Here is a 16,393-nt window from a genome sequence, read left to right as displayed (position 1 = left end):
TTACAACAACATGTATAGAATCTTGAGGTTTCTCAAAGCATTTTAATTCATTAGATGATGAGTGCCAGGATCTGCAGGCTAGGAAAGAGTTAAGATGACCAGGGGTGAGGTATGCCAACATTAGTATACCTTGGCTTGGTGCTGCAGATCTCGATTTGAAGGCTTTTGCTGTGGTTCTGCAGTCTGGGCAATCGAGCATTAAGAGATGCTGCATGCATGGGTTTGGAAGCATTGACTGGGGTGCTGCTGGGGGAGAATTTCGGTACACTGGCTGTAGTGCTGTAGGTCAGTGTTAGTGTGCATTGGCTGTGGTTCTGTAGGATGTTATTAATCTATTGCACTGGTTGGAGTGTTGTTAGCCAGAATTAGGGTGCATTGAGTAACAGTGTAGCACATTAGTGTTAGGGAGAATGGGCTTGTCTGTTGCAGGTCAGTATTAGAGTGAGCATGTGAGACCATTGGCTGTGGTGCTCCGGGTTGGTATTAGAATACATCCCTGTGGTGCTGCAGTATTAGGGACCACAAAAAGTGACTAGTGGAATACCTGAATTAATGTCTGTCTGTGGAAATCACTGTGTGCCGCATTCCAGTTTATCAGTTTTAGCTTGTCGGGGCCATTATATGCAAAGCATTGTGATATGAACATCAGACTTTGTCCCGCCCCACAGGGGATGGTCCACACTGAACTGCTGGGCCACGTCACTTATGAACAGAAACATTTGTAACATCCACCAAGTTTCGAACTTAGTAGGTGTTTTCAGAGTTGAAGCTTGAGGCATCTGGAACAGCAAGCATGAGACCCACATTTGGGCATGCCCCTCTGATTTTGGGCGACACAATTATCACAAGTGATGACTGGAAATCTTGGTTTAATCTCAGCCACTGGTAATCACTCTGGACAGCATTACAGTCTATCAATTTTCAGCTTGTCTGTTGACTTAAACCTAAGACCAGCAGAATATACAGTCTTTGCCATGCCCCGGAGGGGACAGTGAAGACGAACGGCCAGGCCAGCACCCCTATAAACCGGAGCACAAGCCATCCCAAATTGGGTTAGGCCATGTTTGTGAGATACAGCTTTGCTCCTGTGGCACAGTGAGCTCAGAACCCAAGTCTAGGAATACCACCTCTACTTAGGGAGACACACGTAGCACAGACATTGATGGGTGGGATTCCTGAATTAATCTCAGCCACTGGTCATCACTCTGAACCATTTTCCAGTCTCTTTTTTAGCCTGTCTATTCCACTACAGATAGAGACCAGCCATATAAAAATGAGTCTTGCCATTTTGGATGCTGTGTTGTAGTATTGAAGCTCCACCTTGCTTAGGAGGTCCAATAAGACAAAAAACGGTCAGGGGTTGCTTGTGTTTCCAATCAGAGGGAACGTGGTCTGGCAGGTTCATGCTGAAGTTTTCTATTCTAGACTCATCTATAGTGATGCAGCGAGCAAAATAAACTATGAACCAGAATATGATTGCAAGTAATTGCCAGTAGCTGAGAATAAATCAAACGTTCCAGCCAATACTTGTTTGTGTTATCTGTATTACGATGTATTGAATGGGGTACAGCAGGTCGGTATTGAGGGGCACTGACTGTGCTGTAGATCGACATTAGGTTGCATTGGCTGGGTTGCTGCATCAGTTAAAGGGTGCATTGCCCACATTGCGGTTGCTCAGCTTTTAGATGTACTGCCTGGGAATGCTGAATGGTCAGCCATGTACATGTCAGTTTGTAGTGCAGTGGTAGGGGCATAGCATATTAGCGTTGGGATGTATTTGCTGCCTGTGTTGCTGATTATCACTTTGGTTGTTTCCACAGAAGCCAAATGCACGGGGACTCCTCCTGGCAGCTCCAGCAACTCGGACTCCGATGCCTCTACCATGGCTGAGCCCACAGGTATTGGCAAGAAATTGCCTGCACAGGAGGATGAGGCATTTGAGAAATGTCCTGTGTGTGAGACTGAGGTGCTTGAGAAATGTTCTGTCTATTAGTGGGTAAAGTACTTGAGAAACACCATTTGTGTGAGGATGAGGCCCCTTCGAAATGTCCTGTGTTAGGTATGCAAGAAATGCCCTATGCGAGAATTGGCACCTTGAAGTAGTTTGGGGCTTGTGTGTCTCAGTGAGCTTGAGAGCTGTGCTGGCAGGAGCTTAGTCTCCTGGCAGGGTTGCTTTAGCTGGACAGGTCACAGGGTAGAGACCAGACGAATCTCGATACACCGATCCTCCAGGTCAGGGGTTGGGCACAAGGCTAAAGGCAAACAACCTTGTCCCATAAAAACATGTGTTACAGAAACAGCAGCAAGAACCACTAAGGGCCTGATTATGAGTCTGGTGGTCCGCAGACCGCCGGCTTTAGCAGTCCGGCCACCGCCGCACCGGCGGCTTAACTGCCCTAATACTACTAGGGTGGTTGGACCACCGTTGCGCCGCCGCAACCGCCAGGGATAAGAGATCCCTTGTGGAGGTGCGGCAGTCTTAAGGCCGCGATATTCTTTGTGGGACTGCCGCGATCCCGCCAAGCATAATACGAGTTTACTCTCCACCACAGTTTTCATGTTGGTTCCTACCATATGGAAACTGTGGTGGAGAAGAAACAAAGGGGGCCCTACAGGGTCCCTGTGTGCCTCAGGGCATGGGGTGCATGCTGGGGGAACATGTTGTGCCCCCAGTGTGCATGCACCCCAGTACCTGCACGACTTGGACTTCACAGCCCGCCAGTGACTGTTAAAGTCATATTCTGGTGGGTGGTGTGCACACAGGTTTGGCAGTGTGGGATCGGGCGTTGGCGTGGCAGTCCCACTCTCACACTGCCAAACTCCTAGAGTCCTAAATCTTCTGGGCAGACACAAAGGAGTTCCACAGTGTCTGCATTAGACATGCATGATTGACAGTAGTCAAAGCTGCAAGGAAACTACTGGCAGGATGACGGAATTTCAGAATGCCAATCACAACACCATTATTGGATTCTCGAACGTACGGATTATGTATGAAACAGGAAAGCTGTCTGAAATAACATCTGAGATGAGGCACAACAGCCTACACATCCTGGGAGTCACAGAAACACCTCCTAGAGTGGAAGCCAGTCAACAGCAGATTCATGACAGCCAGGGTAAAAAACAGAAAGACACATCAGCACCACCATTATCCAGTACTATTCTCTAACAAATGACACAGAGAAAACAGTCAAGGACATACTCTGCCAACAGATGGAGCTGAGGAGACTAAAGCTGTGCTGAATTACGACCTGAAGACTGTGATGGGAGACTTGAATGCTAAAGTGGGAAATGACAATGCGAACCAGTAGAGAGCCATGGGAAAGGAAGGTTGTGAAACAATGAATGACAATGGAGAAAGGCAGTTTGAATTTTGTGCCACAAATGATATGGTTGTAGGAGGGATTCTCTAGTCCCACAGTAATATTCACAAACAAACTTGGCGCTCACCTGGTGGCAGAGACAGAAACCAGACTGACCCCCTGATAAACAGCACCTGGAGATGCTCACTGTAAGATGTTAGAGTGAGGAGGGGAGCAAATGTCGGCAGTGATCACCATCTAGTGACCGCTCTTGTGGAGTCGAAGTTCAGAAAAATAGAACTGAAAACATCAGGACGACAGCACTTCAATGTGGAAAAATTACAGGACCCCAAGACCAAGAAGGCATTCGTCTTACAAATCAAGAACAGGTTCCTACTCCTGGCAGACATGGAAGATCAGCCTGAGCCAGCCACAGATGAAGGCAACAAGAAATGAAAACAGGTCTTTTCATTATATATGTATAGTAGTGAAACATGCTGGGAGACCAAGACTAGAAAGAGGAAGGAATGGATCAGACAAAACACATGGCAAGCTACTGAAGACAGGAGTGCAAAAAAGAAACTCATAGAGTCCAAATCTGAGAGGCTGCAGGAGAGGCACAAGCAACAATAGTTAGAAGCAATCATACCAGTTAAAAGAATCACAAGGCGTACGTACAACACCGTTATCATAGACAAGCAAGGCTGACTACTCACAACAGAGAAAGAATAGGAAGCACACTGGGACAAGCACTTCTAAGAATTCTTGAACAGACCAGTACCAACAGGCAAAGTGGACATCCAAGAAACAGAGATAGACTTTGATCTGAACACAGCCCCACTACTGAAAGAAGAAATTGTCACTGCCATTCGATCTATTAATAACGGAAAAGCTTCTGGCAAAGATAACCTGAATGCAAATATTTTCTAGGCAGACCCTTAAACATCAGCCACGATCCTCCAACAACTGTGTACAATGATTTGGGAAGGAAAGAAAGTACCAGATGACTGGAAGCAGGGCCTCATCATCAAGATTCCAAAGAAAAACCATTAGCCAACTGTAACAACTGACTTGGAATCACCCTTTTGTCAATTCCGAGTAAAATCCTGGTGAAAATCATTATACGGCACATATCTGATACTGTGGACAAACAGTTAAGACAATAACATTCTGGGTTCCGCAAGGGCGAAGGGTGCGTGCATTGGATCCTTACTCTAAGCAACATCATAGAGCAGTGCACAGAGAGACAATTATGCATCAACTTCATTGATTTTGAGAAAGCTTCTGACATTACCTACTTTAACAGCCTCTGACGTGTACTGAAAGCCAATTGCATACTGTAACAGATAGTTCTGCTCATCAAGAGCTTCAATGATAATTTTACCTGCAAGGTGGGAGACAATGAGTATAGCTTATAGGTCACAACTGGTGTGAGGCAGGGATTTATGATGTGAGTGTTGATCTTCAACCTTGTTATTGACCGGGTGATGTGGCGCACAGCTGAAGACAAAGACAGATGCATCAGATGGACCTTATTCTCTTCACTGGACCCCAGAAGGCAAACTGAAGAGAGGCAGGCCAAAGAACACCTTGCAGCAAAATGTGGTAACAGAAATCAATACTGTGAACCACAGCTTTGGCATCATACAGGAACCTTCCCAAGACAGATAGAAGTGAAGGTCCTTCACAGCTGCTCTATATGCCAGTCGGCAAAGCGGGCAGTAAGTAAGTACGACAGTATGATGTTTGAGAAATGTCATGTGTGACAGTGAAACACGCAAGAAATGTCCTGTGGGTGAGGAGGATGAGAAATGCCATGTGTGAGAGCGAATTACTTGGGAGCTGCCATTTGTAAGGGTGAAGTGCAGTGAGAAATGCCGTGTGAGCAAGGCACCCTGGAAATTTCCTGTGTGTGAAACACACAAGAAATTCCTAGTTCCCAAGGGTGATGAGATACTCAAGAAATTCCCTATGTCTGTAAGGGTGAGGAACTCGAGAATTGTTGTGTGCATGGCTTAAAGGTGGGGCACATGAGAATTGCTCTGTGTGAGGGCGTTGTCAGAAAGAAAAGCTCCATGTAGGAGCGTGCTCTACCCAAGTAAAGTTCTTTGTGTGAGGATGAGGCATTTAAGTAATGCCTCAAATTTGAGGCATTGAGAAATTCCCTGTGTGAGGGGTTGTGCTTCTGTGAGTCCTTGTGTTTGAGGATGAAACAATGGGTTTGAGTATGAGACACAATGGGGTTTGTGTGCACGGTGCAAGTAACATTTGGGCCCGGAATGTGGGAAGGTGAGAACATCTTGAGAAGTGTGCGCTTTAGGGACAATATCATTTATGTGAGGGTCAACTGCTCCCACTTCTTGTGTGTGAGATGTATGTACTCTGAATAGGAATCAATTTGTGATACAGGTTCACTGGTTGTGTTTTCCTACAGGTCTTACCTATGCTCAGGGCACAGGATTACCCAGCCTATCACTCACTCTCCTGCTAGTGGCTGCTCTACTCGTGAAAAGGTGAGGCCTTCATACTAAGAATGCGCAAAAGAGATTAGAGGGCCTTGACCCCATTACAATAGTGAAGGTGAAAGGTCATGTATCCCTATACCGCCCAGGAAGGACCCTGTATCGTCACATAACCATTGAGATGACAGGCTGCATTTCCCCACACATCTTTGGATGTAGTAGGGCCTGTATCACTGTAGAGCCTTTAAGGTGACTGACAGGAGTACGATCCTATACACCATACAGGCGTCAGGCGCTGTATTCCTACAGACCAATGCAGGTGACATGTCTTGTGTCCCTGTACAGGCACAAAGGTGACAAGCCTGTATCCCACGTAAGCACAGCGGTGACATGCCCTGTGTTTTCGCAGAGCCACAGAGAGGCCACTGGCACTCTGCCTTATTCATTGTTTGCTAATTTACTTGTTTTTTCCCATTTTGTTTTTTCTGTCCTCACCCCCACTCTCCCTAGAAAAGTATCAGAGAACCGGAAGATGCTACTGTCCGTGCTGTGTGTGGTGCTGATGTCTGGTACGTTCTATTACGCAACTATGTCATATCATGTTATGTTTACTGCCAGTGATTTTTCGTGGCTCTGATAAAGCAGCAACAAAGCGTTTCTATGTCTGCGCTATAATTAGCTAAATTTGTAAACGAATACATGTATATAGGATATATTCCAATTGCAGGTCTCATTGGCTTCGCTCCCTGAACTATGTATAATCTTTCAGCAGAGGAGTCCTCTTGTCCAATGTTGGCCCGTAGTTTTCACGATAACTACTAACTGAATGTTTTCATCTAGAATTTGTGTAGTACGCACCTGCAACTATAGTCCATGCAGCACTTTTTATACAGACTGATAATGGGGGACTTTTACGTTCGGTTGGAGGTTTGTGTGCTTTTTCTTATGTGGGAAACCCGTATACTTGGTGTGGTTGTGTCACAGCAGGCATTTCATTGCTGGTATACGTGTCAATGGTCTGAAGCACAAAAGAAGGAATACAAACTTATGCACAGCAGATTTATTCTATACCGTGGTGGCTCCTCCACTGCTTTTTTGCAGTGACACAAAGGGAAAATAAATGATAATAACTTGTGTTATCATTTTATTTCCTGCTACTTCAACCCGCTTTGCGTTAGAGAGCGGGGGCAGGGAAGGAGTGGTAATACCCTCCTAAAGTGCGCAGTGACTGCAAAAACAGTCTTGCACTCTTCGCATGTACATTTTTGCTAAACACCTATGACTATGAAATTTATAGTAATTGTTAAAGTTATACTTTGATGTATTTCGATTTTTTAATCTGGTTCTAAATGGTAGTGTTTTTTTATGATTTTTATTCGAAATAAAGACCTAATGATTTGATTTGTTAAGTTGAAATAGCGCCAAGATAGTCAATCAGTCAAAAAAAATAAGCTTTATTCGAAGTCACAAAGTGAATCATAAAAGCTACAAAAATACATCCATGACAGAGTTTAAAAACCAAAGGGCAAATTTAAAACAGAATTCAAGAAATTATTCTACATAAAAACATGTATAAAAAGTGTTGTCGCTGCATAATCACTCAATTTACTATTTACAACTGCTTCCTGTAATTAATAACGGCCAGCAGAAATCGTGACATAACTACACATGTGTATAAGCTCAGCAGCATTTGCAGATAAACAAAAGCCGGACAGCATTGTAAAAAACCCAGTTGTAATAACAAGGGTTTAATGAGTTTCTTTCTCAGCCCTGAAAAGTGTTTACAGAAAAGCATATTTTGGCATGGTATTCTGTGGTGAGGTATCATCACACGTGCAATTCCCCAGGTCAGGTGACCAGTTGTTAATAGTAGGAAAACGAATTAAACTGTGGAAAATATCCAACCGAAAGCAGGTCAACACAAACCTGTGGCGCAGATTATATACATTAGCTAAGTATGGTTGCATATAGAAACTACTCAAGATCATTTGATTCCTCAATACAGTGGGTTTCCAGATTTCAGAAGCTAATCTCGTTTCCTCCAATAATGAAATGCATTTCCGTTGCAAAGCTTTTGTTGGGACACTTTCCAGACTCTCGGGAAGATTGAAATATTCGGGATGGCCGAGGTCTGTCAGGAAGTTGTACACATGTTTAAGCCAAGGGATGTTAAGGGCATGTGAAGATTTTAGACAGTCAGCAATTATGGCTCCATTGAGAGGAGTATATTCAGATGATCATTTTTTGTGCCATAGCAGAACTGGCTGGATCCTGATTAAATCTGCTACGTAAGGGGCTCCTAGTTCGGTGTGGCACCGATAGGTAGGGCTACTTTCGGGAGAGCGAGGAGAGACCTTAAAAAAGCGTTCTCTTCAATCTGGAGTATATCAATCTTTCCATGCCGCAAGAGCTCAGCCCTGTACATAGCAATGGATCTACAGTTGGCCTTATGAATTGTCATCAATCCTTTCGGATGTTTGATGCCAAGCTGTCTAGCAAAATTTAGTAGAGCCATTATCGTTTTCGTAAAGTGGAGTCGCCTTGATTTAGTCGCCCCTTTCCAATACCCAGATTGACTGAAAACAATGCCTAGATATGAGAATGACGCTGTGAACTGAATTGTGAAACCCTCAATGAAGATGTCACAGCAGCGAGTGATCTTATTCCCGATCTTCATGGCAAAGGTTTTGATAATATTAATTTTTAGCCCAAGGTTTTGAATGAACTGAGCATACTCATCATTAGACGCTGGAGGGCAAAAGGAGTGCGGACCATTAGTACTGCGTCATTGGCATAGAAAAGAGCCAGTGTAGGCCGATGTCCCACCTGGGGTAGGTCCGCACATTTGCCTGCCAATATGTCGCCTACACTATTAATATAGAGATTAAACAGGAAGGGGGCCAGTATGCATCCCTTGCATACCCCTCTTCCTATTTTAAATGGCCCAGTACAGTTGCCATTAAGGCCATAGCGGACTCTACCTCTGCCTTGGGCGTACAAATCTCTAAGAATGTTCACGATAGTAGGGTCCACGCCCATATTAACCATGATTCCCCATAGCTTATCGTGCGCTACTAAATCAAACGCAGAAGACAAATCTACAAAAACTAAAAACAAATTGCCGCCTTTCAGATGCACGTATTTGCAGATTAATAAGTCTAGATTAATGGCCTGCTCTACAGTTCCAAGCCCAGCCCTAAAACCATACTGCGGGTGCGAGAGGATATTGTTTGTTTCTTACCAGTCCTGAAGTCGTCCTGAGAGCATACAACCAGCTACCTTTACCAAGCAATCCAGAAGAGAAATAGGCCTGTATTGTGCTGGGTTGTTACGGTCACCCTTCTTGAATATGAGGTCAATAAGCAACTCAGGCCAGGTGGCTAAAAAACCTTGTTCCCGGCAGGCTCTAAAGAGCGACGTGAGGATGGGGCCCCAAAGATTAGTGTTAAATTTAAATAGGTCACTAGGGATCCCATCAGACCTCAGGGGCTTTACCCCACATACTTGCTTTCAGTGCCAGAACAACTTTGTTGAAAGAACATTCTGGGTATCTTGAGTTGTCTAAAGGTCCAGTAAAATTAGAAGCGTTGGTAACAGGTGCGGGCCCAGTATGAGCAGAAACAATTGGGGGAGGGGTTACAATGTCTTCCTTAGGAGAATACAAATTAGTAAAATGTGCTATCTATGCTGCCTCTGTAATGGCTATCTCTGCTCGAGGGCAGTCTGGGGAGCTATGGGAAGGAGAATTGATGACACGCCAAAACGTGGTATTATCATTGAACAGACTAGCATCAAGTAATCTGTTTGACGTTTCCTCCTTCATATTTCTTTTCAGTTGTTTAATGGCTAGTTTATAAGCTAGTCTACATTCCCAGACCTTACTAACAGATCTTGGTTAATTAGCTATGGCTAGTTTTAAATTTCTATGAGTTTTTGTACAAGCTGCATCAAACCAGCCACAATCACCCGCCTTTCCTTTTTTCTGCTTTGCAGGGAGCCCCTCGCCAATGCCTTTTTTTATGCGATTGAATGTTAAAATAAACTCATGTGCCTCTGTAGTTTCATCTAAGCATACTTCAAAAGCCTCCCTCTCTTTTTGAATTAGTTTTACTAGGAAGTTAGATGGATCCACCAAGGACCATCTTAACGCGTACTCATTATGGCGGGAAATCACAATTTCTTCTGATGCAGTACATTTTTGTGCATATCGCGGCTGACCAGAAAGGTCAAAATTCAAGGCGACACTTTGGGGGAAATGATAGCTAATCGCTATGTCGTAAAGCAGAAACTCGTAGACCAGTGTTGAATAACGCTGGGGGAACAATAGAAAGTCTATCACACTGTTATCGCCCCTTCCATTGTAGGTACACCTTACTGTAACTGGTATACGGATAATTTAATTACAGAACTACAGCTTATGTTTAAAAAGTAAATCATTTAGAGTGATCCTGGTACTCCGAATGTAAAAAGTGGCTAATCTCAGAGTTATCAGGAGATGTCATGCCACACACCTTATTAGATTGCACAGGGCATATACGTATGTTGAAATCTCCGCCCCATAAGATAATTGGATCCCTGCAATTGGTGGGAAAGGCTTTCTTCAAGTCATGATGTAGTTGGTGGAGAGCTGTACTAATTTCCGATGTACACGCATTATTATAAAAATTGACAATGGCCAGAGTTGCGTGAGCAGAGATTTGAAAAGACACAATTTGATAGAACACTCTTGTGGCAATCATTGTATTATTTATAGGAGCCAACATATTTGACACATAAATACACAGCCCGCCTTTGGGTCGCCAATAGTTGGACTCGATCGCTGGGCTGTGAAATGTTTTAATGCCATTTAAGTGGATTTGCTCCACTGCTCAGGTTTCCTGTAGGCAGTGAATATTGAATTTAGACATAAAATCAACCCATTCGTTGAAAATATATTGATGGCACAAACCAGCTACATTCCCATAAAGGAAAGTAAGTGCTGCTGCAGGGGACGTATACACCGCAGATGGTAACAGCAAAACCAGGGAGTCATCCACAGGACAAGGCCCAAGAATATCTAAGGACACATACACCTTGTCTATCTCTGAATGTGACCCCCTCTTATGCGCCAAAAGATACACAAAACCTCTATGATTCTCCCTGCCAAGATAGTCACTGGCTGAGCTTGCCGAGGATCCAGCAACATTTTGAGACTGACTGCGATGGTGTGTGGGTTGGACACACCAACCAGGTTCATCTTGGTGAAAGATTTTACCTTCTGACTTAGGGCCTGATTATGGTCTTGCTCGATAAGATATCCAGTCTTTCATATTACAAGTTCAATAGGATATAATGGCATTGTATGGGATATCCATCACATTTGTGATGGAGTGTCCAGTCCGCCAGGATCAGAATTAGTGCAAACCACAAAAGGGTTTTGCCCTTAATCAGTAAGGCCGGGTTATAAACTAGAAACCACCACAAGAAGGGCCAATACTGATGTGCATTCATTCAACCTTTCATACAAAGATCCCAAGACCATATCATTCTGATCTGAAAAAATATGTTTTATTATTTTCTTTGCTTTTAATTATTTTGGTTTTTGATTTCTTTTTTTTAAAGATTTTTTTGTTCTGTTTTACAAAAAAAACCTTTTATTTTTAGATATTTGAACATACACTGAGAACACAACAAGAAAAATGAACAATAAATTAAATGACAGTATATAGTCAATATACAAGCACATCACAGTACAATAAAATAACATGAACCACATATGTAGTTCTGGTTCTGTACAAGTTCTTTACCCACAGTCACATTAAAAACCAATACCTCTGAACACTATCTCACTCGGTTGTTTTTTTAACTCATTTTAGAGGTAGTGACCAAATGGTGACCCTACTCTGCTCACTCCAATTGTATTAACCGCGAAAGAAAAATATGTTTTGTGAGCACAAGTGGTATTGCATCCTCCTGAATACCTATTTGGTCAAAAGGAACTGTTGACGCGTTTCAAACCCACTTAAATCTCTTGAAGGGTTCTCCTCAGGACCCAGAACACTTGAAGAACTGAGAATTTAAAAAGAGAAGAATGCTCCAGTTTAGGAACTGAATACTAATCACATCCATTCCTTCTCCACTCATGCAAAAACCGACCCAATTCATATACCTCTGTCTTTTATGAAAGCTTAAATCTCCTTGTTTAATTTACTGTTCACCATACAGTGACAGTTGCCGCCCTTGGCACCACTATAAAGTCAAAAGAAATGTAAAAAAAAAATTGTTGAGGCTGGTCTTGCATATCGTTTTCAGTGAAGAAAATAAAAGTGTATGAATTGTAGAAAAGCTTGGGGGGGCGGAGCTAGCCGGCGTCGATGGCGGACGTGTGAGCTTTCGGCTCCTCGCCTAAGCCCCTAAAATATCCTGATAATCTATCCTACTGAATGCCAATTTAGCTGAGTTCGGTGCCTGGTGACCCCTGGTGCCCCCCCGACCCGGTTGAGAGGCCCGGGATGACTGTGAGCTGTGGGTAGCGACCCGTACACGGTCGGCGACGGAGAGTGGCGCGGACCAGGCCTGAAGCCGCGACCTGCCCTGCGGAGCGGGCCGTACGACGTCACCTGACGTGCGGCCTCGACACCCAGGGGAGCCGGAGAGAGCAGCACGCTGATACTGGGACGGCGCACGGTCCGAGTGATCGCTGCGGCTCCCTTGGGAACCCACACGCAGCGACGCTACAACAGCAGGGACACTACCGCTAGCACGCCCGGCGGGGCCGGCACTGCTCTGGGCGGTCTGCGAACTCCGACACAAGACGCACCCCGGAGGTTACAACTGCGCCGCAGCCGCCATTTTTGGCCCGCCAGTGCCAACGTTTCTGCGGAGCGCTACCCTTGCGACACTGCCCGGTCATTTACGGGGTGGTTATCGTGAGACAGAAATCCTCCCTGGTGCTGGATCTTCATCATGGGGAAACACGATGCAACGCAGGCCAAACTCTCCTTTGACCGCCGGAAGACGAAGGGGTCGGAGCCCCCGGCGGCGGAGGCCTCCCCGAAAGGAGCCACAGCGTCCACGGCCCCTACAGATCTCCGGGACCTGCTGGCAGCGATGGAGAAAGGAATCCAGAACAGCATAGAGGCAGTGGGCTCCAAGATCGACACTTTATCGTACCGCATGGACCGCATGGCGGAACGAGTAGACAAACACGCGGAGCGCCTCGACATGGCAGAAAGGCGCCTCACGGAGGCGGAGGAGGCACAGACCGAGTGGGACAAAGACCGTCGACAATTCGGCAGGTTGCTCCAAGTGATCCGTGACAAGGCAGAGGACTTGGAAGCGCGCTCCCGCAGATCGAACATTCGCATAACGGGAGTAGCGGAATCGACTAGGACAGGCAAGATGGAGCTCTACGTGGAAAACCTGCTGAAAACGCTTCTTGGGGAGGAGGCCTTCTCCCCAATGTTCATTGTGGAGAGGGCGCATCGTACTTTGGGCCCTCAGCCCCAACCTGGACTGCCACCCCGACCCATCATTGCCAAGCTCCTAAACTACAGAGACAGAGACACGGCCCTGCGGCTGGCTCGGGAAAAAGGACAACTACAGGTGAAAGGCATGAATATTTCATTGTACCCCGACTTCACGGCCAAAGTACAGGAGGAGCGCCGCCAGTTCATTCCGCATAAGAAACAGCTGCGCGAGCTGGGCCTAGACTATGCGATGCTGTACCCGGCCAAATTGAGGATTAACACCGGCGGGAAATCGTACTTCTTCACGGACCCTAAGGAACTACAGAAGTCACTGAAAAATTGGGCCAAAGAACGTAAGGAACACCGGCAGCGGCACGGAGAGGATTCGGGGGAGGTGTCGACCCTGGAGGAACAGGACTGAGACAGTGCACCCGGCTTTTCCTGTACTTAGTTGCAAGTGTCCTGGTTGAGCATGCTACTGTGGGTACACTGTGTGTCTCCATATTATGAGCTGCGTCCTTGACCCAACTGGAGACATTGGCTGGGAGACGGGTGGAGTAATATCGCAGCGGCTCCTACTGCCTAGTTGCTGTTGGACCAATCTACAATTGCCGGTGAGGCGTTCACTGTGTCGTACTCAGGGACGGGTTGGGGGGCGGGTGGGGAACTGGGTGAATTCAGTGTGAGGCATTGCAACACGATGGGGCTAGGAGGGGAGGCGGACCTGGAGGAAAAAAGGACTTTCACACCACTGGTGATTTCCATGCAGTTTCGGCACGCCTTGCCCCTGTGCTTTTGGTTGAGACACTCCCCAGGGAGTTGGGACTTGTATCGCCCGCTACTTTGGGGTACCTGAGTTGATGGGGACTTGTGAGGGGTTCTGTCTGGCCGGGTTGGGGGTGGTCAGCTGTGGGTGGGGTGGGGACAGGGGGGAGGGTGGTGGGGCTAAAGTTGAGGGGTTGGTTGCTGTTCGGGAATTGAAGGGCCTGTGGTTTGCTATGAGTATCTGGCGAATGGTGAGTGCGCGTGAGCGGAGTGTCTGTCTGCCTGCCCTGAGCGATGATGCACTGTTTGAGGGAACGTCACCTCCCGAGGGAGTTAATATGGCGCGTTGTGCTTTACGATGTCTGCTGCCGTAGTGCCTGAACGCCCGCATGCCCAACGCGCGCTGTCCCTGTTGACCTGGAATGTGCGAGGGCTGAATGACCACCGAAAGCTACGGAAGGTAATGAGCTTTCTTAATAGACACCATGTGGATGTGGCCCTGCTGCAAGAGACACACCTGCCCGTCCACAGTAAGATGTTGCAGGCTAGAGGGTTGGCAGGGAATATAGTAGCAGCGGGATTCACCTCCCACGCCCGTGGCGTGATCACCTGGGTTAACCCCGCCTCGAGATTGAAACTGAACCCGCTCTCTGTGGACACTGAGGGTAGATATGTGGTGGCTAGGTGTACGGGGAGGGGGCTGGACCTGCTCTTGGTAAACGTTTATGGCCCTAACCATGATAGCCCGGAGTTCTATGCAGCACTGTCAGCCACCTGTAGGTCACACACGCACACCAAGATGCTGTTGGGGGGGGGGACTTCAACTTTGTATTTGACCCTGACAGGGACCGTTCTGCGGGCCCTACTCGAAGACCAGTTGCGTCTGCTGTCTACATGAGAGCGGAAATGACGAAGCTGGACCTGGTGGATGTTTGGCGGGAAAAGCACCCTACGCAGGGCGGTTACACGCATTACTCAGCATATCACAACATACACACTAGGATAGACTACTGGCTCGCCTCCTCCTCGGTACTGGGCGGCATCAGCTCGTGTGCAGTTCTCCCACGCACGTTATCGGATCATTCCCCGGTCCTGATCAGTCTCTCCACCGACAGAAAAGGGATCCCGCCTTATACTTGGCGTTTCCCGCCCTATGCGCTACTAGATGACGCCTTCCGAGGGGAATTGGCGGAAGATATAGAAAGATTCTTCGCCACCAATACTAACTCCGTAGATAGCTTCTTCACTGTGTGGGAGGCCTTCAAAGTCTATATCAGGGGGATGGCCATGTCCAAACACTCCAGCGTCCTACGCTCCATTAGAAGGGACCTCTCCGACTTGGAGAACAAGATGACGGCTCTAGAAAGGGAGCAGCTGGCGGACCCGGAAGGAGGGGCGGGACGAGACCTAGTGCCCATGTTGGCGGAATATCACGCACTTGCGGATAGAGAAGTCCTCTATATGGGAAAGTATGCCACGGCTCGGGCTTATGGGGAGGGGGAGAGGCCGGGGGCCCTGCTGGCCCGTATGGCCAAGGGATCCCGTAAACCGTTAGTGATAGATGAATTGCAGACCCCGGAGGGTAACCGGGTGGTTGAGGAAGACCAGATACTGGAGACGTTCCGACGCTACTACTCGGAACTGTATCGTTCTAGGGCGGGGGGAGCGGAAACCGAGATTGACGACTATTTAGATTACATCTCGATGCCGTTCCTTAAGAACTCAGACAGGGAATTTCTAATGGCGCCCTTCCATGAGGATGAAATTCTGGAGGCCCTGGGTGGCATGCGGTCGGGGAGCGCCCCAGGCTCTGACGGCCTCACGGCTGGCTTTTACAAAGCATTTAAAGACTTATTACTCCCACATCTGATTACCCTCTTTGACACCGTATGCGAGGAGGGAGAAATGCCGCCCTCAATGCGGGAAGCTCTGCTGGTTACGGTCCCGAAACCAGGGAAGCCCCCGGACCGCTGTGGATCGTACCGTCCGCTCAGCTTGCTGAACGTGGACGCGAAGCTCTATGCAAAGGTTCTAGCCAACAGACTCGCGCTGCTGGTCCCAGAACTGGTGGCGCCGGAACAATCGGGCTTCGTACCTAGCAGGAACCTAACCTATAACATCCGCACAGTGCTGGGAACGATACAGCATGTGAAGCAGGAGAATCCCGCCTTGGCGATATTCCTAGATATGGAGAAGGCGTTCGACTCTGTCGAATGGCCGTTCATGATTAGGGTATTGCGCAAATTGGGGCTGGGAGAACCGTTTTTGCAGAGAATAGGGGCACTCTATCATCGCCCTTCGGCCCGCCTGCGCCTCGGCGACAGGGTCTCGGAACCGATACATATCGGTAGAGGTACTCGACAGGGATGCCCCTTGTCCCCCCTGTTGTATGCACTGGTGGCTGAACCACTAGCGTGTG

At 47.1% G+C, this 16,393-nt stretch overlaps 1 protein-coding gene across 1 annotated transcript in view; it reads left to right on the top strand.

Moving 5' to 3' along the window:
• LOC147748527 (uncharacterized) overlaps nt 1-16,393 on the top strand; it is a 567,546-nt gene that overhangs the window by 192,889 nt on the left and 358,264 nt on the right. The window contains exons 4-6 of the mRNA XM_086936452.1: nt 1,821-1,898; nt 5,734-5,812; nt 6,272-6,330. Coding sequence (XP_086792578.1) covers nt 1,821-1,898; nt 5,734-5,812; nt 6,272-6,330 — 216 coding nt within the window. The remainder of the gene's footprint in view (nt 1-1,820; nt 1,899-5,733; nt 5,813-6,271; nt 6,331-16,393) is intronic.

The sequence above is a fragment of the Lissotriton vulgaris genome, chromosome 1_1 (assembly GCF_964263255.1).
Source record: "Lissotriton vulgaris chromosome 1_1, aLisVul1.2, whole genome shotgun sequence".
NCBI classification, from domain to species: domain Eukaryota; kingdom Metazoa; phylum Chordata; class Amphibia; order Caudata; family Salamandridae; genus Lissotriton; species Lissotriton vulgaris.
The sequence above is the reverse complement of the archived record's forward strand: the minus strand, read 5'-3'. Positions and strand labels throughout refer to the sequence as shown.